Raw genomic sequence first — 23,367 nt, forward strand, 5'->3', positions numbered from 1 at the left:
GAGAAAGAAAGGAGGGGGGAGAATGAAGTAGTGTTACAGAACATGTACTTGCTTTTTCCTGTGTCATTATTTCCTAACCAATACAGTATAAATAACTACATAATATTTTTGTGGTATTAAGTATTGAAAGTAATCTAGAGGTGACTTGAAGTATAAAGGAGTGAGTATATGTTAGATGGAATGCTTCATCACTTTTTGTGAAGCTCCTGAGCAAGCTTGAATTTCAGAATCTGTGGGGAGGAGGTAAAGGAGGTGTCCTGGAGCCAACCACTCCCCATTCAGGAACTACTCCATCTCTATAACCAAATCTCATTGTGTTCAACCTTACCTTTACTTCCAAAAAATAATACCACAAAAATTCAAGACTCTCTCCCAGGCCTTTCTGAAGAGCTCTCTACCTGCCATCCAAAGCTATGTCACCTCCACTCTCTGATGACATCATTCTTGCCTATTTCCCTGAAGTTACCAACCGCACATTAGAAACCTATTATTGTGTTCCACAAGCTCAAATGGCTCCTTCCTCCCTGTTTTTTGTTGTTTTACCACAGTTGTCAATGACTCAGACTTCATAGTCTATTCCTTAGTGTCCTAATTTATCAGTAGGCCACCCTCTTAGGTTTGTGGAAAAGTTCTTAAACACTTTATAGTTTTTTTCATATATTTTTATTGGAATTAATAGAAGGGTTACATTATATTCACCAGATAGAAGGTGCATTACTTCACAAATATTGATACCCTTTCTCATGTCATGGTCCCCATTTCCCTTCCCCCCCTCTTGATTTCCCCCCTTCCCTATCCTTTTTCAAATAACCTATTAAGCATATATAAAATATATCAGATAACAAGGTGAAATATGGGATAACCAAGGGACAGCAAAAGAGATGAAAGATAACAGTACATTATAAATACTTTATAGTTCTGAGTGCAATTTTAAATTTAATTGTAGGTGCTTGTCCTTAGAAACTCAAACTCACACATCTCTTATAACCTCACCCTATATACATATCAATATGAGGGGCTGAACGAACACTTTTATATTAACTGGTGTCAAATATGATTTTCATTTACATACTTATAAGTTACACTATTGGGCCTTTCTTGGAGATATACAAGAGTGCACCTGACTCCCATAGGATATTTTGTTGTTGCCTAACATGTTCTTTAGGTACATGTTGCTAGACAAATGTTTCAATTCCTACTATGTGTCAACTCTATTAATGTAGATCCTTCATCTTGGCTGTGTACACAGCAGTAGTCATCTTTTAATGCACATAAATCCTATCCAATAAGTATGTATGAGTGAAATGATTAATTGGGGCTCCCTAGCTGGGAGCCTTGTCTATTTAAATGGGGTGAGAAGTAGGGCACTAGAGTTATTAAGTAAATTCATAAAATAAGAGTGTCGTTATCACAAACTGCACGGGAGAGACAGCAAACGTGGGGCTGAGTTCCACCGGTCAGATCCCGGACTCACCATCTTGCCTCCCCACCACTCCCTCATGGTGTGGACAAGGGCTTTCACCAAGCCCGAGGATTCCCAGCGTTGGCGCGTCAGGGCTCGGGCACGGCCTGGCCACCGGGGAGGCCTTCGGCGCTGTCCTCGTCCACGACGGCTGGGCGGGTGAACTCACCTGGAACTCAGTGGCAGGTGGCCCGGCAGAGCTGAGCTGGCAAAGTTTTCACCTTGACTCCAGGTCCTCAGGCAGAGGCGTGGGACGCTCAGGAGCGCGGAGGGGGACGGGGCAGGGGGTGGGGCGTCACCCGCGTGGCACCCAGGCCCAGAGCGCGAGACGTGACTCGGAGCCGGACGCCCGCCCCGCCCCCGCCCCGCCACGGGCGTCCCCGGCGCGCGACCGCGTGCGGGAGGGAGGAGGCGGCGAGCGGGGACGGAGCGCGTGGGCGGGGGAGCGCGCGGGCGGGGGGGAGCGCGGGCGGGGGCGGAGCACGTGGGGGGGGAGCGCGGGCCGGGAGGGGGGGTGCCGGGCGGGGGCGGCACATGCGCACCTGAGGCGCGGCCGGCACGCGGCGCTCGCGCTCCCTGCTTAAATGAGCCTGGGCTCCCCGCGTTCGCCACTTCAGTGGAGCCCCGCCGTGGCTGGTGGCGGGCGGAGCGGGCGGAGCGGCCGGGCAGTCCCGCGCTGCGCGTCAGCCCTGCCCCGCTCCCGGGCGGGCGGGCAGGCGGGCGAGGCGGCTCCCGTCGAGGGAAGAGAGTCGGACCGCGTGGGGACCCGCCGCGAGGATCGGGCTTGGCGGGCTGAAGCACAGGAGTGCGACTCCGCCGGGAGGCAGCTGGTGGCCGGCGATGGGGTCGCAGCGGGGCTGCTGCCGCGTTGGGCCGTGAGTGCCGCGCCGCCCCGCCGCCGCCACGGCGCCTCCCGAAGCGCGGGCCGCGGGGGAACATGGCCCTGGAGCAGCTCTGCTCGGTCCTCAAAGGTAAGCGGCGCGGGGCCGCGGACGGCGCCCCCTGCGGGCCGAGCCCGGCGCGGGATCGGCCCGAGCTTCCGCGCCCCAGCTCCGCGCCGGGCACCCGACGCGCCCCTTTGTCTGGCGGCGCCCTCGCGCCGGGCCCGGGTCCTCCGGCTTTCCCGGCGCGCCTCCTCCAAGCTCGTGCGGTCCCGGGCAGCGGCGGCGGCGGCGCGGGAGGCCCCTCGGAGGCTGGGACCGGGGGGTCGCTGCCCTGTCGCCTTCCGGAGCGACCTGCACGTCGCTTTGCAAAGTTGCGGGGATTCGCGTCGCCGGGGCGGAGGCCGGTCCTTCTGCAAATGCGATAGCAAAAAGTAATTCCCCCGCCAACGAAGCCCCAGCCCAGACGTCGTGGAGCCGCTCTCGAAGAGCCCCTCGGCCGCCGCTCCGCGAGGCCTTCGCGGCCGCCGGGCTCCCACCTGCTGCGGCCGCGGAGGCTGCGGCGCCACTGCGGGCTGGGCTCGGCCGGCCGGGAGGAGCGCGGCGGCTCCGGGCTGCGCCCCAGGCGCTTCCCCGGACGCGCGGCTACCCCGGCCGGCGCTCCGCGTGCCGCCTCCCCGACCGCCCAAACACCCTCACGCTGGGCTTTGATCCTTGCTGGCCGGGTACTCCAGGGGCTGGGGTGCACTCCGACCCGTCTGCACTTTCCCGGTAGGTATTATTTTAGATTAATTTGTCTACATTGATAATTTAGGTTGCGAGGGAAAGTTGCTTCAGAAGCACGGACTGGATAAATCCTTTCGTCAGTTTTCAGGGAAAATCACATCCCCCTCTCAGCAAACGACTTCCCTTTTTTTTTTTTTTTTTCCTCTCGTGATTTCGTTGAAAATTGAGTATCTGAATACTTGTGCTAAAGAATATTCATTTTATGTTAACGAAGAACAATTCTATTCGTATTGGCATACTTAACTATTCGCCGCATCTTACTGTTTGTCCAGAAACAAATCCTAGTGTACGCCCTCCATGTTAACACGTTTCTAGTCTGTTTTATCACTAAGTCCCGTGTGTGATTTCACTTGTGACTGAACATACTACATTTCGTAGAAATGTTTTAGTTGACCAAATATTCCTGAATTCGTAAGTGAGATTTCAACCATTTGCAAGCTTAACTACATAATTATATATAAACCTATATATTCAGCTTAAAGTAATCTAGGATTTTCTATCTGGTCAACCCACAAAATACGACTGATTTATTATATAAACTGTGTCTGAATAAACCCTATTGTAAAATAAAATAATAAAGAAAATGACTGTCTACAATTCTGAGTTATCTGTAACTCCTGGTTTGTGTAGTAAGACCAACGCACGGTAGGATTTCTGGTAACGCTGCTTAAGGAGATTTCTTCCGATGTTCTGAGTGTACACCCTTGTCAGGTTATCCACCTTACCACTGCCCATGTCACAGCAGCCCGAGAAGAAATCACTTGGCTCTGTTATACTGTTTTATCTGCAGAACTTGGCAGAACAGCTGGCCTGGGCAGTGGCAGCAGCTACTTCCCCAGCAGTGACAGGATTCAATCAGCTCCTTGCTGGTGCCTTTGCAGTTGGTATGCACTGCCCTCTCTGGCCAAAGTGAAGCATATTCTTGCTGCAAGAAGAAGTCTGCGATGGTGGCACTGCCACTGTGAAAACAATATAGTATCTAGCTTTTCTTTATTTTTCAGTGTTACTCAAAATACACTGGAGTACTTTACAGGTCAAGTTAAATTGTGTTTGTTCTTGTGGTGATAAAGCTTAAAATAGGGTATTTTAATTCTATTTATGGTGTATATATGGAAATGCCAGAAATGGGGTTGGAAAGATTTAAAGAAAAAATCTTAATAGTAGTTGATCCTATCAGAGAAATCTAGGAGGGACGGACCTACAGGAGTGAAAGGAAGTTTGACTTTTACTGCACACCTATTTGTATCCGTTTATTTTTGTTGTTCTTGTTTTGTGGGGGGGGGGGAGCGGGTTATGGGACTGGAACTTGGCCTGGGTGCTGTCCCTGAGCTCTTCAGCTCAAGGCTACCACCCTACCCCTGGGCCTGGGCATTGTCCCCCTCCCCTACCCTTGGGCCAAGCCCCACTTCCGTTTTCTAGAGGATAATTGGAGGTAAGAGTATAGTCCTTTTGTGCCGGGGCTAGCTTTGAACCTTGATCCTCAGATCTCAACCTTCTGAGTAGCCTCCTGAGTAGTAGTAACCAAATACTATGTGTACTGCCTGTATAAAAATATTTTCAGTTCTGAAATTTAACTTGGAAGAATTTGGCCTTTCTGAATGCTACTATTCATTATGTGTCCCAAGTCATGAAAAAATACTCTTGCAACATTTTACAGGATGAATTGTTTTCCATATCAACAGGTCATCTGAAACAGTTATTGAGCATCTACGCAATTGTAGATATATCTACCAAAATCTTGTTTGGAATACCGTGGTATGTTTCTGTTAAAACAGTTAACATTTAAAGAGAAACTCTTAGTTTTTAGGCTATCACTACTTCTATTTGTTTTATTTGGAGCAGTGAGGACAAAAGCATAACCTCTGTGTTGTTGAAATTTTTCACTAAGGTACTTTCAGTAATTTATTACCACTCCAGGTCTTACAAAATTTGAGCTAATCTTCTGTCAAGTTAGCTAAGCAGTATAGTCCCATGAAAATACTACATTGGAATTATAAAACAAGTGCACTTACATGTTAACTGCACACTTTCTGCAGGAGATTCTTTAGATTCAATATGATTTAAAGCACTAGAAACTGGTTAATCAGCAAAAATATCCCTTGGCCTTATATATTTGTAAAGCTTCTGTAAATCTTAGTAGTAGTTTCTGTTCTTTCATCTTTTTTTTTCTGACAAACTTTATTTTTTTTATTTATTTTTTTTATTGTAATTAGTAAAAGGGTTACATGATATTTGCCAGATAGAAGGTGCATTAATTCACATACATTGATACCCTTTCACATGTTCTTTCATCTTAGACCTCATCCAAGAACATGTACTAACTTTATAGAATAAGAATGGGCTTGGTTTGGTCTGCATGCCTGTAGTCTAGCAGAAGAGCTAGAACCTTTGTCCAAGGCCAGCCCAGGTAAAAGTTCAGGACCCTACTTGAAAAGCAAAGGAAAATGGACTGGGGTATAGCATGTATCCTAATGATCTTCACTAGCAAATTTGAGGCCAGGAGTTTGATTGACAATACTATAATACAATTTTTTTTTTTTAGTTTTTTTTTTCCTCTCCACAACCTGGAAAATGTATTGACACTGTCAACTAAAAAGTCTCTTAAACAGTGTTTTCATTATAGTATATCCTCAACTAGTTTCTATTTTAAATCCAGACTAAAAGATTATTATTTTTCTGCAGTACTAGAGTTTGAAATCAGCCTCACGAGTGCTGAGTGTTGAGCTACTCTACCAGTCATCATCTAAAAAAAAATTTTTGCCAGTCCTGGGCCTTAACCTCAGGACCTGAGCACTGTTCTTGGGCTTTCACAAGGATAGAGCTCTACTACTTGAGCCACAGCGCCACTTCCAGCTTTTTTCTATGTATGTGGTACTGAGGAATTGAACCCAGGTCTTCGTGCATGCTAGGCAAGCACTCTACCTCTACCTCTAGGCCAAACTTCCCGCCCCCTCATCTAAAATTTTAAAACAATGATCCACATACTGTTCAGGGGTGGTTCCTACACATTCAGTACAGTCTCCTATTTTCTGTTTAGGCTTCTACAAGATTATCGCTGATGATACTTTGAAATCTTTATTAATATGAACTTCGAAATGGACAGGAAGATCCTAAGAGATTATGTAGTCCAGGATGTGCCAGACTTCCCTTCGGAGGCACTCCTGAGAAAATTGTTCCAACAAAATGAGCAATAGGTGTGAGCAAGGTTTCTGTGACTGATGGGAGTTTTTGTTCTCTCCATTACCTTGAACAGCTGGGTAACTGAGCAGAGAATTGACATTTTTCAGCATATTTGGTATATTGCTTACAAAATTATAAAGAAAGTTTACTTGTGTAAATGTTCAATTTTTTTTTTGCTGAGGAAAATGACATTAAAATGAGTTGGTTTCAATATGCCTCAAGCAATGTGACCTAATGTTAAAATTTGATGACAGTTGCTGTGGGTGTCAGAGTGGACTTTTTTTTTTTAAAAGGTTGTGGGGCTTGAACTCTGTGCCTGGGTGCTGTCCCTGCCTGAGCTCTTCAGCTCAAGGCTGAACATTTATGTTACTGAATTACTCTTCTTATAAAAGGGACAGTGTGCTGGGCCTGAATAGGCTGGAGAAGTCATAAGGCTCACCAGCCATCCTAATACAGTAAGAATATGAGTAATCTGGGTACTTTTCCATTTGTTAGAACAGTTCATCAAAAACAACTTACTGCTTTAAGCTGGGCCCAGTGGCTCACGCCTATAATCCTAGCTAGTCAGGTGGCTGAGATCTGACAAATGTGGTTCAAAGCCAGCCCGGGCACTAAAGAATGAGAGACTCTTAACTCCAGTTAACCACTGGAAAACTGGAAATGGGGCTGTAGCTCCAGGGCTAGGGTGGTAGCCTTGAGCTGAAGAGCTCAGGGATAGCTCCAGAGTTCAAGCCCCATGACCAACAACAACAACAACAAAAAAAAGTGTCATGGATATTTGGCCTCTAATTACACTTCATTGTGCTTTCAATATGGAAAATAGTAGAAGGTACTGGTGGCCCATACTTGTAATCCTAGCTGCTCAGGAGGTTGAGATCTGAGAATCAGTTTGAAACCAGTCAGGGCAGAAAGGAAAATCTGTGAAACTCTTATCTCCGAAATAACTACCCAAAAAGCTGGAAGTAGATCTATGACTAAAATGGTATAACACTTTGGGGGGGGGGGCAGGGAATGGACCAGTCAGGTGCCAGTTACATTCTGGCATCTTGTGTTAGAGTTAGCCACCCTGTTTCCTGCTTAAATGCTTTAAACTGTAAAGCTTAAAAAATAGCCATCTTTAGTACCACCAAAGGAAAACTGAAGAGCTTGAGGGAAAATTTAATGAAAAGTGTGGATCAGATATCTGAAGAAAGGAAAGAAAAATCTCAGTATTATCATTCTCTGATTTACATTTAAATGAAAAGCTGGTTTGTAGGTAGAGGTAGTGGTTCTTGCCTATAAAAATCCCAGCTACCTAAGAAGAGGATCAAGAGTTCACTGACTGCCTAGCCAAAGTGAGTGAAACCTCAATCCAACAAAACAAGTTCATAGCCACGTACTGGTAGCTCATACCTGTAATCCTAGCCACTCAGGAGGTTGAGATCTGAGGATCAAGGTTCAAAGCCAGCCTGTGCAGGCAAATCTGTTGAAACTCTTATCTTCAATTAGCCGCCAGAAAACCAGAAATGGAGCTGTGGGCTCAACGTAGTAGAGTGCTAGCCTTGAGCGAAAGAGCTCAGGGTCAGCATCTAGGCCCTGAGTTCACACATCATGACTAACAAAATGCAAAGACAGGTATAATCAAAAGGACTAGGATCATAGCTCAGGTGGTCATAAGATTAATCCTCAGTATCTTACAAGAAAAAAAAATATATGTGATTGTTTAGCAGTACATGTGTGTTCATTAGAGCTAGGCTGTCAGTAGAGTCTGTTATCAGGATCATGCTTGGTCACTTTTTGTAATCATCTAATTTGTACAGAATGCTATTGTGGGTTAGGCAATGTAGATATATTAAGGAAGAAGACAAGGCTTTTTTTTGGGGGGGTGGGGTCATGGGGCTTGAACTCGGCCTGGGCGCTGTCCCTGAGCTTTTTAGCTCAAGGCTACCACCGTACCCCTGGGCCTGGATGTTGTCCCAGAGTTCTTCAGCTCAAGGCTACCACCCTACCCTTGAGCCAAGCCCCACTTCCCGTTGTGTAGTGGTTAATTGAAGATAAGAGTCTCAGGTCCTTTTGTGCCTGGGCTGGCTTTGAACCTAGCTAGGATTACAGGTGTGAGCCACCACACCTGGAGAGACAAGGCTTTCTAACAGGAAGCAACAGATAATAAGTATCCTTTTGATTAGAAAATGTAAATATTAATGAAAATAAAGCTTGAAGGTGAAGATGCAGAATGCATTTGAAATTGGGAAAGCCTCACAAGATTTGAATAAAGGAAAGTATCAGCCATTTGGAGATTTATTTCAGGCTGAAGATAAAGCATTGTTCCTAAGGCAAGAGCTAGCTTGATGTGTTGAAGTGATGGAAAGAAGGCCTGTGTAGCTATTGCTAACAACTGGAGGTCAGTCAGCTAATCAGCTGCCAGATCACACAGCACCTCCACAGCCAGAGTAAAAATGGATTTGTGCAATGTAAAAGAGTTATATTGGAAGATTGTATGAAAGGCTGCGATGTGATCTGTTTATATTTTGAAAAGATTGCTAAATATTCTGTGCGCAGCCAAAGGAGACTATAGCAGGAACTACTAATCATCAAATACTGTTTTACCCTTTTTCAGTAGTTCTGTGGATTTGAGTTCAGTACTTGATTGTCCAGAATAAAGGCTATTCCCAGACTTAGGATGACTAGGTAATAAGTGTTTAAGAATGTGTATACTTTGGGGAAACTTACTTTGTTATTTAAAATTTTTGCTTTGACATTATTGTAGATCTCAAAGTACAAGTGTTAGGGGTTTGTTTTGTTTATTGGTCTTAAGTATTGAACTCAGGGCCAAATGCTAAATCATTTGAAACATGCCTCTAGTACTAGGCAAATAGTTTTACAGGAATGTCTTGTATCATGTCTTCATATTTGCTAATTGGGATGCAGATATGGTAAGTAAACAAAGTTATAAAAGATGTAACTCCAGCATTCATATTGAATCATAAAATGAACTAAAGAATGAAAGTCACACAGATACATATATAGATAGAAGGAGCTTAGACCCATGTTCAGGCTCAAGGGTAGGGGTCAGGGACAATGCCCAGGCCCAGGGGTAGGGTGGTAGCCTTGAGCTGAAGAGCTCAGGGACAGCATCCAGGCCAAATTCCAGTCCCATAACCCCCCCCCCACACACACACACACAAAACAAAAATAAACGGATACAAATAGGTGTGCAGTAAAAGTCAAACTTCCTTTCACTCCTGTAGGTCTGTCCCTCCTAGATTTCTCTGATAGGATCAACTACTATTAAGATTTTTTTTTTAAATCTTTCCAGCCCCATTTCTGGCATTTCCATATATACACCATAAATAGAATTAAAATACCCTGCTTCTCTCTAGTTTACTTGCCAGAGATGGTGATTTAGGTTTTTCAGTTATTTTTGATAGTCCTAATGTCAGTAGTGGAAGTAACAGAACTAGATCTACAAAGACTTGATGAGGCTAGGCTGTAATCCTAGGTACTTAGGAGACTGAGATCTGAGGATCATGTTCAAAGCCAGCCAGGGTACAGAAGACTTACCGCTAATTAACCACCAGAAAACCAAAAGTGGCGCTGTAACTTAATGTGGTAGCATGGTCGTTTTAAGCTAGGCAAGCCCTCTACCACTAGGCCAAACTCCTGTCCCCCTTTTATTTACTTTTCTTAATGCCTTTGAGAGGGCCAATGTTTTATCTGTTCTAATTATACAAGTTTTAGCACTCAAGAGCACCAGTATTCCTGCAATGATGCTGCTACCCTTATCTCCTTGAAGGCCATCTGCTCCTTTATGCCTGTCCTCCACCCCCGTCTTTGCCCCTCTCCATATTCTCCAAGCTCCCCTCTTTTCCTTTCCCTGATATCCCTCCCTGCTTCTTTCTTCCAGCACTAGACTCTTCCCTAATAACATCCCTAATGACTAGAAGTGGAAATGGACAAATTGCTTATACCCCATGCAGTAAATTGGAATGTTTAGCCGTTGTCAAGGATTTCCTCAAACCTATTCTCTTGAACTCAGACATCTTAACTTCATAGCTAACCTAAAAACCCAGATTTTTCAATTTTCACCACCTTACTGACATGCTTGTAGGGATGAACCTGACCGGGAGACCTATGATTTGTTGAGGCAGGAAGGAACATCATCTGAAAACCATTAACTTAAGACTGCCTCTGGACTAGAGCGATCCAGTGCTGTAGCTTAAGAAAGGTAAATCTGCTCTTACAGATTTGAACAAACTTTTTTGGCAAAACTGAGAAGTTCTGATACTCTGAGCTGGCTTACCTTGATCTCTGGCTGGACTCTCTGAGATCCTTGGCATCCAATCAAACAATAAGATATCAGTTGTTCAGAACAATATTCCCATGAAATAGCCTTTAGTTGACAAAAAAGTAATTGTGGCAAAGAATAAAGACTGGAGTCACTCATACCCTAGGTTGCTAGTAGAAAACCAAAATTGGTGACCCTCTAGTTAGGGTTAACATACCAGCTGCTCCTACATCTCAGTCAGAAAGCCTAGTTATTTTGTTATTGTTTGCTCTCTGTCAATACGCTAGCTGTTTTTTGAGTTGCCTCAAACAGAGATGGTTAAAGGCTTATAAATCTACTTCACCTCCCCCCTCCAAAGTGTGGGTGTTTAAGGACACTTCAACCAATAAATTTAAGGAATTAAATATTAAAACTGGGAATGAACTATATTTGGAATGAAGCCTCTCCCAAGAGGCTTGTGTTATGATGGTCTCAGTTGGTAGCACTGTGGAGGAGTGACTGAGTCACAAGGCAGCTAATGTAATCACCTAACCTGTTATGGAATTCATGGCTGCTTGGGCTGTTGAGTGGTAGGACCAGGTTGAAGGAAGTATGTCACTAGGCCTATCCAAAGAGTACACCTAGCCCTTCCTTCTCCTCTGGCTCCTGAGTACTGTGAAGGGAACAACTATACTTCTTTCTACCCTCTACCATGATCTACCTTGCCTTAGACCAAACACAGTGCAGCCATAGACCCATGAACCAAACTTCTGAAGCTATGAGGCAAAATAAATCCTCCCTTAAGTTGTTTTTCACAGATATTTGTTACAGTGGACAGTGAGCAAAACTGGTTTCATTTCTGGCTGCTTTCTGGAGTACACTATCACTAACATAAACACTTTTATGTGCCTTCCCCCCAAATCCTGAGTTCCTCCATATGATTATAGAGTTTCTACCCAACCTATGATAGTTCCCAGATCTTTCCCATATTATGTTCTTTCCACTTAGGCCCTATCCTCAGTGTTTATTCACCCACTTATATGAGGGAGAGGTTTTTTGCAAGTGTATCAGAACCCTGTATCTCTTTGATCCAAAAGAGAGAAATACCAAAACACCAGGAAGTCCTGAGATTTTAAGTACCTCACCAGGTGTGCCTATCTACCTATCAGTTTCAGTCCTACCCCATTTGCATTTTAGAAATTTCATAAGAGCCTTTGGGCACATTCTAACATAAAAGCTAGTCATATCCATTCAATACTTCAGTTAAAATTCAAGTAACCATTATAATTCTGAATAAATGGATATTCATTACATAAGTATTATTTTTAACCACATTTACTACCCAGAAATATGTTACAGTCTCATATTTAATTCGCTTTTTTAATCTTCCTTATAGCTATATATATATATATATAATTATAACTCTCCAAGTAAGTCTCCAGGACTTTCTAGGTTTCAAATAACATTCTCTATAGTAACTTTATCTTTACAGTATTTATTGCATTGGCCAGAGGTGTCTCTGTGAATTAACAGTGAAAAGGGCAGGGAGAAGTGACTGATTTTTCCACAGTGGAAAGTCAAATCTTTAAACTGAGAAGCCTAGCAACAAGACTCTCTGCAAAAACAAAAAGGAAAGAATAAAGGAAGTAGCTTGGATGATTTGAGCATAGCATCCCACGAGTGGTACCTGTCCATTTAGGTGAACCCATTTTAAGTCAGACCAGTACACTGATTATGGGCTTAAATTAAACTCTAAAAGCTAGAAGAAAGGGCACCTCACAAGCAATATGATCAAGTTACACGGTTACAGAGTTCAGAAATTTCAGTTTACTGTGAAATTCTACTTCAAAGAATCAGTGACTTACTGAATACATTGTGAGAGATTTTGGTGCTTTTGGTAAGAGAAATAGGGGATGTTGGGACATAGATCAAGACTGTAGACAGAACAAAATATTGCTTCATACCCTAAATAATTCCAGTGTTTGGCATTAATTTAATTTGTTTTAATATCAGCCTGATTATACTTCCAGTGATGTACAAAGATCCTACTATACAAATTTGGAAGCCTTATTATTATGATGTGGAATTCAGAATAACTGAATGTCACTGCTATAGCTCCAAAAATTGTATCAGTAAATATTTCTATCCTAAATTACAGTGTAAATTTTCTCTATTCTTTATATGACATTTTTCTATTCACTGACACAGCCCATTTGGTTGATTGAGTTGTGAATAGTAATTACTTTAGAAAAAAGATAATTGTAAACAGACTACTAAGTTGTGAGCAGACCTCAAGGAAGAAAATAACATAACAGGTTTGTTTTTCCTTGCAACTTTATTTTCATTATGATTGTTTCATCTTTTGTATAAATTTCATACATCAGTTATTTTAAAGACTTATTTTAATCATTATGTATTCAATTTTTCAACTGTGTTTCATCTTTTTGTCATGATTGTGTATTGCTGGCTTTATGATGCTTGCTTAAATACCGTGAGTTAGGAAACTGGTCAGAAGTTAGATTAGTGATTCTGGAAGGAAGGCTATATTGAACACAACATTTTGATCTAGTTGATATGACTTTAGGAGATAGTATCCTCTGACAAGACAAATTGATATGCATGGATGTGTTATTGTCTGAATAATCAAGTGTATAATAATGCCTTGGTTTTCATTTTGATCATATATCTTGTTTTAAAAATAACTCAAGGAGCTGGGAGTTTGGCCAAGTCGTAGAGGGCTTGCCTAGCATGCACAAAGACCAAGGTTCAATTCCTTGGTACCACATATACATAGAAAAGGCCAGAAATGGTGCTGAGGCTCAAGTGGTAGAGCTCTAGCCTTGAGAAAGCCCAAGGACAGTGCTCAGGCCCTGAGCTCAAGACCCAGGACTGGCAAAAAGCATAAAAAATAAAAGCAACTCAAAATTCCATTCGTCTCCACAGTTCTAGTGTAAAGATATGAGGAATTTGAAGGGAAGTATTCCTACATAACATGAGATCTTCAACAATAAGAGTACTCAAAGCAAGAGAATAGCAGTGCTGTTGAGAAAAAATTAAGGTCAACAAGATGTAAAAATCAAAACTGGAGGACAAAAACTTCCATTTTAAAATGTAAACTAAATGGCAAGAGCTATATCTTTGTACATTGATGACCTTGGTTAGAAAATTCCCTCATCTCTAACCTCCTGTAAATTACTACTTGCAGCTGACCCTACATTAATCTCCTTTCATTTCTATCATCACAGCTCTGCTTTAGCACATTATCTTTGTTTCCTAAATGAGATCTTTTCTATTCATTAAATTAGCCTCCACACAACATTAGCATTGTCATCTGAAACTCAGATGCAACAATATCACAGGCTAGTTTAAGAAAAACAAAAAACCTGTAATGGTTTCTTTTCACTCATGTGAGATGTTTTATAACAAAGTCTCATACAATGTTTTTCCAATATACAACCATTCCCTTCCACATTTCAAGCCTACTGTACTGCTCAGAGTTCCCTGAAACCTGCTACAAATTAGCATTCATGCCTCCATGTTTTTAGAGGTTTTAGCTATTTCCTTCTTCCTGGGTTCATAATAACTTTTTTTTGGTGTGAAGATGTCCTCACTATCCCCCTCAAGCCCCAGCAAAATGGTTTCCCCACACCCTTGCCCCATACTTCTATTATATGTTTTCTGTGCTTCCTGATGAACCTCTTTTTGCCTTGTATTGTTGGTGGTCTTTGATAATAGATTGTTTCTAATGTTTATTTAGAAGATTCGTAGTAAGTAAGATGTGCTATGCATTTCTCATGTAATTTTCACAACAAACTATGTGGTTGGTGCTGTGGTATTAGTACATCAGCATGGTTTTACAAATAGATAAGCTCAGCTAACAAAAGACTCACAGCTGAAACAAGACAAAACTTGAATCCCAACCCAGGCTCACCTGCCTCCTGAAGTCCCTACTCAACCATTTTTTCTTTCTCTACGGTGTACCCCATGGGCTTGCTCTTCAAGAACAGATCAAAGAGTTTTGAGGGTGAGGCTGGTAGTATAGTTTCCATTCAACAGGAAACTGAAATATATATGTACATATACATATATGTGTATAATGTATACATGTGTACATATATATGTATATATGTGTATATCTACATGTATATCCAAAGTGTCTTATCAGACACTGATGGCTCATACATTTAATACTAGCTACTAGCTACTCAGGAGGTTGAAATCTGAGGTTCTGGTTTGAAGCTAGCCTGGGCAGGAAAGTGTGAAACTGTTATCTCCAGTTAACTACCAAAGAAAAAGTTGGAAGTGGAGCTGAACTCAAAGCACTAGCCTTGAGTACAAAAGCTCCAGAACAGCGCCCAGGCCCAAAGTTCAAGCCCTAAGGCCAGCACAAAGGGGGAGGAGGGGAGAAGAAAGTGCTTTCAGGAAGTTAGAAATAGCCTGTTCATTTACAGAGGCAATTATAAATTAAAAAACAAAACCTTATGTACATGCAAAAAAAAAAAACTAAAAATGTTAGAAATACTTGGAGAGAGCAAGGACATGGGTGACATTGTCCAAAAAAAAAAGAAATGAATTCTTTACCTGACATATAATTTTAACTCTTCTGTATATCACCTTTATAATAAAAATAGTAAAATTTTTGTGGGACACCAGCTACTTAAGGAAGATCATGATTCAAAGGCAGCCAGGGTAGGAATACCTGTGAGACTCCTAACTCCAATTGATCACCAAAAAGACAGAAGTGGATCTGTAGCTGAAGTGGTTGGACCTTGAACAAAAAAGCTCAAGAATTGAGTTCAAGCCCTTAGGACTGACACACGCGCGTGCACACACACACACACCTTAAGAAACAAGATGTCAGGAGAGGGAAAGGCTACCCGTGTTCCTGAATTGGTAGAATTACCATTCTGTGAAAATGGTCACACAGTCAAAGGTTATTTACAAATCCAGTGCTATACTCATCAAATTCCTACTGTCATTATTTGTAGAGAGGGGGGAAAACAATCTAATACTTCATATTGAAACACAAAAGACCCCAAATAGCCAAAGCAGTCTTGAGCAAGAGAAGCAACACTGTAGACTTCTAAGTATACTTCAGAGCCCTGGTAACGAAAAAAAAGGTTGGTAGTGGCAGGAAAACATATCTAAGACCAACTGAACAGACAAGAAGATCCAGAAGTGGGACCCACACTACAGTTATCTGATTTTTGACAAATGAACCAGAAGTGTATGGAGGGAAAACAGTACTCTTCAATAAATTGTTATGGGAAAACTGGATATCCATATGCAAAAAGACTTTAAGTGGATCTTTATCTATCACATTGTATTAATATCAATTCAGAATGGATTAAAGACCTCAGTCTAAGTCCTGAATCCTTGAAACTACTGCAAGGAAACAGGGAAGCTAATAGCACTTATTGGCATAGGCAGGAATTCTAGGGTCTGAGCTGAATTCTAGGGTCTCAGCAAAAAAGCAAGATAATTGAAAAGTGAAACTGCATGAAGCTCAAAAGCCATTGGCACAGGGAAGGATATAGTCAGGAAACTAAAAAGACAGCTTACACAATGGGAGAAGATCTTTACCAGGTATATGTCTGACAATCAGAATATATAAGACTCTCAAGAAAACTAAACCCCCAAAGAGTCAATAACCCTGTTAATAAATGAGCAGAGAAGCTAATTAGACACTTGCCAAAAGAAGAAATATAAAAGGTCAATAAATACATGAATAAATGCTCAACATCCCTGGCTTTACAGTAAATACAAATCAAAGCAACTCTGAGCCAGGCACTGATGACTCAAGCCTGTAAATTGTAGTTAATCAGAAGGCTGAGAACTTGAGAACGACAGTTCAAAACTATCCTGAACAGAAAACTTTATGAGTCTCTTCAATTAGCCAGAAAAAAAGAAAAAAAAAAAAACCTCAAGTGATAGAGCACAAATGCTCAGAAACAACACGAGACTCTATATCACTCCACTTAGAATGATTAGAATATACACAAGAACAAATGGAGATAGAAGAATCATATTACACTGATGGTGTGAATGTAAATTACTGCAACCACTAATTTAGTGTGGAGGTACCTCAAAAAACTGAAAATAAAACTATCTTGTGATCCAGAGATGCTACTCTTGGGCATGTATCCAAAAGATTGTGACTTAGAATACAATTTTAAAGACACACAAAAAGTCATCTGCACATAAATTTCATTTCAATTGTATGTACAATAGCCAAGTTATAGAAACAGCTAAATGCTGAACAACTGACAAATGGGTCAAGAAAATGTGGTATATAATGTAATTTCATCCATGTATCAGGAAGAATACATACAATAGTATGTATTTACAGGGAAATGGATAGACATAGACCAAAAACTCAGAGAGGCAACAGGCACATGTTTTCTGTCACACGTGGAAGTTAGACCTGAAGTATAAACATTTGAAAACATGAGGCCAAGGGCATACATATATAATCAAATTGACTAAAGGATGGAATATGCAGGAGTGAGATCCCATACTGTATCCCCTAACTATTAACAGGCAGTTTAACAAAATGAATACCAACAAGCTGAAATACATCTTGACTGAAAGACTGCATGCTTAAAGAAGGGGAGAGATGAATGGGAAGAGGAATAGTGAGTAGATATAAGATAATAGTCAATGTACTTACATGATAACAATTAGAAAACTTGAGAGGAGTAGATGTGGGATAAATGAGACTAGTCAGAATGTACTGTGCATTCTGGACATGTTATCCAAACTAGTTTGTACAAACAATTTGAACAATAAAAAAGAAAAATGCCTTAAGTACCATGAGTCAAATGACTTCAAAATTAGCCATAACTTTCCTTCAGTTCTTCAGGGTCAAATAGTAAATGTGATGATAGTGTTTAATGCTTAAAAAACCTTTTTAACAGTGGCAAGGTGGCAGTGGCTCATGCCTCTGATCCTAGCTATTCAAGAGGCTGAGATCTGAGGATCAAGGTTCAAAGCCAGTTTGGAAACAAAAGACTCTTATCTCCAACTAAACATCAAAATCCATAAGTGGAGCTTCTGAGTTTAAGTTCAAGCCCCAAGATAAGCACACACACATGCAGGCACACACACACACAAACTTGAGAATGTTGGTAAGAAATAATGATTTGTATTTATTTAAATCAAATCTTCCTTATAGACTTAGTAAAATGTAGTATATATTCAATTTTTAACTTTTATTTTCTGTTATTCTAGTGCTGTTAATAACAATACTTGTAGTAGAAGGGATCGCTGTGGCCCAAAAGACTCAAGGTAAAGTATGATGATAACTCATTGTATGTTCAAGACAGAGGGAGGGCTGGTTGGAAAGAAGTTCAGCTTTTGAGCACTATTTCCATAAGTATTTTGGGATAATTCATGATCTAAGGCCTCAATTGAAGTGGACTTAGCTGCATATATGGTCAACATAAGTCGTTCTGAGAAGTTGAAAACCATAACATGTACACTGTGTGTTTGTACTTTATCATAAAGGAGAAATTTTTAAACCCTCTTTTCAGTGTAAACAAATAAGGCCTTTCTATCAATAGTACTCAAAGGTTTTTGGTCCTGTTCTCATTATCCTGACTTATGAAAGAATATTAGCTAGATAGTACTTTTTTTTTTGCCAGTCCTGTAGCTTCAACTCAGGGCCTGAACACTGTTCCTTGAGGCTAGTGCTCAGCACCACTCTGGCTTTTTCTATGTATATGGTACGGAAGAACCCGGTCTTTGTGCATGCTAGGCACGTGGCCACTAAGCCACACTCTCAGCCCCCCTAGTGCATTTTTTAAGCCAGGTTTACTTGTCAGTTTGGTGCATTTCCTATATGACCTGTTTTGATTTTCATCCGTTAAACATACCCATGCTAAAAATCACAATGTACTAAACAACTAGGAAAACCCACTTTTCCATCCTATACTTCTCACTTACTACTCCAGGAAATAACCAGTTTAAGATGATTCTTTTGATATTTCTTATCTTTAAGTCACATGCTATGATGGTGTTCCTTGATTATTTCTGTTTTAGACATTACTTCTCACCATGGAATGTAAGAATTTAGCTCTTTCACACACCTCCTGCCCACTCCACCCACAGAGAGCATTCCTGATTCTCAGCTAAGAGGACAAAGTTGAAGATATCTCCCAGAAAGCAATTCTCTAGCTTTCTATTTTGTATCAGCGTTCTCAGTATAGCTTATCACAATTCTAGTTATATCAGCATTGAGATTTACAATGCTTTTTTTTTCAGTATAAATTTTGTCTTTTTGTATAAGACATTTGTTTCTGTTTAATTTTCAAAATTGCTTTTTCATTTTCTATGTTCTGTATTTTCAGAAAATCCTATTATTTGGTGATGGTCCTATTGGTTATTGTCTGTTTTTCAAAGATGGAGGTTATAATGTTTTGTTTGAGACAGGATCTTGCTATAGAACTTGAGATTCTTCTGCCTCTGCTCTCTGCCTCTCAATGTTGGGATTATAGACATATTCCACCATGCTAAGCTTTTTTTTTTTTTAATTTGAAGCTGTATAGTCCAGGATGACCTTGAATTTACTATCCTCTTATCTCAATCTCTTGTCTCTCCCTCTGAACCACATTCTGGGGAACTTACTTAACTTTATCCTAAAACTAGGAATTAGAAAACTTTTTGTAAAAGTTCAAATAAGTATTTAAGTCTTTGCAGGCCACATTGTCTGGAGGACATTCTGCTCAGCTTTTCTGTTGTGTGAAAGCATCCAGTACATAGACTTAGTGATGGGTGTGAGAGTGTCAGTGAAACTTCAGGGTAGCTATAGGCATCAGTCTTAGCTTTTTTTTTTTTTTTTTTTTTGCCAGTCATGGGTTTTAAACTCAGGGCGTAAGCCCTGTCCTTGGACTTTTCTCTAGGCTACAGTTCTACCACTTGAGCAACAGTACCACTTCCACCATTTTTTCTATGTATGTGGTACCAAAGAATTGAACCCTGATCTTTGTGCATGCTAGGCAAGCACTCTACCACTAGGCCAAACTCCCAGCCATCAGTCTTAGCTTTAAGCTCTAAGCTTTCTTCTCCTGCTTTCTTTTCTCCTATGAATGGAAGCTTTCCTTTGTATTCTGAATATGCTTTGTTTTGAATATCCTTGTTGATGTCTTATGGATATAATGGCTTTTCTATCTCTATAGATTAAAGGAATGTTATTTTTTATTTTTACTGGGCTTTACATTTTTACTGGGCTTACATTGTTTTATTTCTTTGAATTGCTTTTTTCTGTCTGGATCTGTGTTTCCAACCAAAGGCTTTCCTCCTGTGTCTGGTGATCCTTGAATGTCTGCTCACATTTAAGTGGAGCATAAAAAGGTGGTCGTTAGTTGTCTACAAGTCGAGGTAAGGATTGTGTATTGTGACCCTCACCGTGGACTGACCCGGCATTCTGAAGCCCATGTGTCTCCATGGTTGAGTCTTTCTCACTGTGGATTAGGTTCCCTAGAGAAGCCTTTCCACTTTTTGTTTAGTGGTTCAGGAGTTCCTCCAGGAGGCCACACGTGAGCCAGTAGGAGAAGCCTAGGAGTTTTGTTTGTTATGTAAACTAATTTTGCCTTCAAGTTGACCTTGTCATCTTTAGCTGTACCTAATGTCCCCTAGTGCATCAATCCTGTCTGACATTCTGGAAAGAAAGCATCTCTAATACTTTAACATAGTAGAACAGTAACTGCCTGTGTGGAGAAGGGAAGGCTATATGAAATCAAATTGCTTCTAAGAAGACTTAACCAGCTTAGTTCATACGTGTTGCTACTATTGCCAATTATTACTATTGTGTCTACTTATCTGTACTTAAAAATAAGAAAAGAAAAGAGAAAAAGCTGCCAGGTTCCAGTTCTGGCACACACACACTCACACAAAAGTGGATTTTGAGGAGGATGTAAAAGTAAATGCATGGGGCTGGGAGTTTGGCCTAGTGGTAGAGTGGTAGAGTGCTTGCCTAGCATGCTCGAAGACCCAGGTTCAATTCCTCGGTATCACATATATAGAAAAAACCCAGAAGTGGTGCTGAGGTTCAAGTTGTAGAGCTCTAGCCTTGAGAAAGTCCAAGGACAGTGCTCAAGCTCTGAGCTCAAGCCCATGACTGGAAAAAAAAAAAAGTAAATGCGTGATTCAGTAGCAATCTTTAAAATCCTTCTGTAATCTTTGAGTTTTACTTGGCTTTTGGTAAAATAAGTATAAAAATACTATGTCATAGATAATTCCAGAGATCACTTTTTGCCTTGTCAAATGTAAGCAATTTAGTTCCTTTTTCTCTTCCATAGTGACAATCTTCTCCAACAGCAAAGTTCTTCCAGCAAGCACAGCATACAGAACTCTTATCTTTCTCTCACTTCTGTTGTGCTAAATTTGGTGGTTAGCTCTAGGGATTCATATGTATATACACTAGAGTGGTTGTGGGAGAAAGGGAAAAATGCTGTTCTCTTTGGTTGGGATAATATCTAAAATTCTGTTTTTCCTAAAGATGGACAAAATATTGGAATCAAGCACAGTCCCCCAACTCAATGTGGCATTTGGGTTCGAACCAGCAATGGAGGTCATTTTGCTTCACCAAATTATCCCAACTCCTATCCACCAAACAAGGAGTGCATCTACATTTTGGAAGGTATTTGTCTACTATTGTTACTTCTTACTGTAAAACTAACCACATTGGCAAAATGCCTTGTTTAAACCAACATGAATGAATTTTATATTTTATACTGAACTCTGATAAACTCAGTATAATTTATACTGAACTCTGGTAAAAATAAATATTGTAATATTGAATATGTTAATAAGTGATAGTTAAAAGTTTATGACAATTTAGAATCTACTAAAGTATAAGTTAATTAGGTGTACTAATATATATGACAAACTTCTTTGACAAGAATGTTATAGTTGTTAGCATTTCCAAATAGGTATTATATAAATTTACATCCATAGTAGTAAATTCTTTTATTGTTTTGTATATCATTTAGGAGATACCAACTTTAATCAGTCAAACCTATTTACAGATAAATTTGTTAAAACAAAGGGTATATACCAAAATGAAATGTTATTCTACTTTTATGTGTGAAGTACAATATTTTATTATGGCTTATAATAATACTGTGACCATCATCTATAAAACATTAACATAGTGATTTGCTTTTCTCATTTGCATCCATACATGTGTATCTTTCCTGTATATATTACCCTGATTGGCTTACTCTTATTTTGTAGCTGCTCCACGTCAAAGAATAGAGTTGACCTTTGATGAACATTATTATATAGAGCCATCATTTGAATGTCGGTTTGATCACTTGGAAGTTCGAGATGGGCCATTTGGTTTCTCTCCTCTTATAGATCGTTATTGTGGCATGAAAAGCCCTCCATTAATTAGGTCAACAGGGAGATTCATGTGGATTAAATTTAGTTCTGATGAAGAACTTGAAGGACTGGGATTTCGAGCAAAATACTCATTTATTCCAGGTAAAGAATAAGTTACCCTTATTCTTTTTTCTTAGTGGTTGAATACTTCACTTTGATTTCAGAAACATCAAGTTAGAAAAGATTTGATTAGGCTAATCAAATTGAGACTTTAAAGAAATCCACAAGAGCCTAGAGTTTGGCCTAGTGGTAGAATGAGTGCATGAAGACCCAGGTTTGATTCCTCAGTACTATATACATAGAAGAAGCTGGATGTGGTACTGTAGCTCAAGTAGGAGAGCTCTAGCCTTGAGAAAGCCCAAGGACAGTGTTCAGGCCCTGAGTTCAAGCCCCAGGACTGTCACAAAAAAAGAAGAAAAAGAAAGAAAGAAAAAGAGAAAGAGAAATCTACAAGTCACATATCTATAAGAAACTACCACTAGAGTCATGTAAAGTAAAATTGAGCACAAATATAGTTCTCATATACCTGCTACCTCCCTCACCATCCACATCTTGCCAACAGAATGATAACATTGGTTACAGTCGATGAACCAATCACTACTCACAGATCATTATCATTAATAATGCATAGTTTATACTAGAGATCATCCTTGAGAGATCAGATATTAGAAATTAACATTGATCACCGTTAGAGATCAGCAAACATTGTAGGTTCTATGAATTGACAAATGTGTTAGTGATGTGTGTTCACCATTACAGTATCAGACAGAATACTTTATTATCTGATCATACCACAATTTGTCTACCCATTCTACTGAAAAGTCTTGGTTACTTCCAAGTTTGAACAGTTATGGATAAAGCTTCTGTAAACATCTGTGTGCAAGCTTTGATAAGAATATAAGTTAGCTGAATTGGGTAAATTATAATTCGTTATAGATGAGTTATAGATGAATGTAGAAGTTCATGCTAATTAATGGTAGCCAGAAAGTAAAATTACAAATATTTTTTATGAATCTGCTTTTCTATAAAATATCTAAAGGAGTCATAAAAAAAATCATAGGAACAGGAAATAGAATGCTTGTCAGGGGCCAGTGAATAAAGAACAGAGAATTGGTATTTAATTGGAACAAACTTTCAGTTGCAATGTCAAAAAAAAATGATGATAGTTGCACAACACTGTCATTTTAAAAAGGTTTTAAATGGTGGCAGAGGCACACAGTGAGTAGAGCTACTCAAGAAGAAGCAAGGGCAGGGATGTTGCAAGTTTGAGGCCTTCCCTGGGCTATTTGATAACAAGATTTCTCTCTCTTGTTTTTTTTGCCAGTCCTGGGCTTGAGCTCAGGACCTGAGCACTGTCCTTGGACTTTCTCAAGGCTAGAGCTCTACCACTTGAGCCTCAGCACCACTTTTGGCTTTTTTTCTATGTATGTGGT

At 40.5% G+C, this 23,367-nt stretch overlaps 1 protein-coding gene across 2 annotated transcripts in view; it reads left to right on the top strand.

Moving 5' to 3' along the window:
* The first annotated feature begins 2,089 nt into the window (after positions 1-2,089).
* Positions 2,090-23,367, top strand: part of Neto2 (neuropilin and tolloid like 2) — a 50,051-nt gene continuing 28,773 nt past the window's right edge. For both annotated transcript variants that reach the window (XM_090357684.1, XM_090357685.1), the window contains exons 1-4: positions 2,090-2,433; positions 17,783-17,839; positions 21,051-21,191; positions 21,788-22,036. In XM_090357684.1, coding sequence (XP_090213810.1) covers positions 2,400-2,433; positions 17,783-17,839; positions 21,051-21,191; positions 21,788-22,036 — 481 coding nt within the window. In that variant the 5' untranslated portion in view covers positions 2,090-2,399. The remainder of the gene's footprint in view (positions 2,434-17,782; positions 17,840-21,050; positions 21,192-21,787; positions 22,037-23,367) is intronic.

Source organism: Megascapheus bottae, chromosome 24, assembly GCF_031878675.1.
Source record: "Megascapheus bottae isolate mThoBot1 chromosome 24, mThoBot2.hap1, whole genome shotgun sequence".
In the NCBI taxonomy this organism is placed as follows: domain Eukaryota; kingdom Metazoa; phylum Chordata; class Mammalia; order Rodentia; family Geomyidae; genus Megascapheus; species Megascapheus bottae.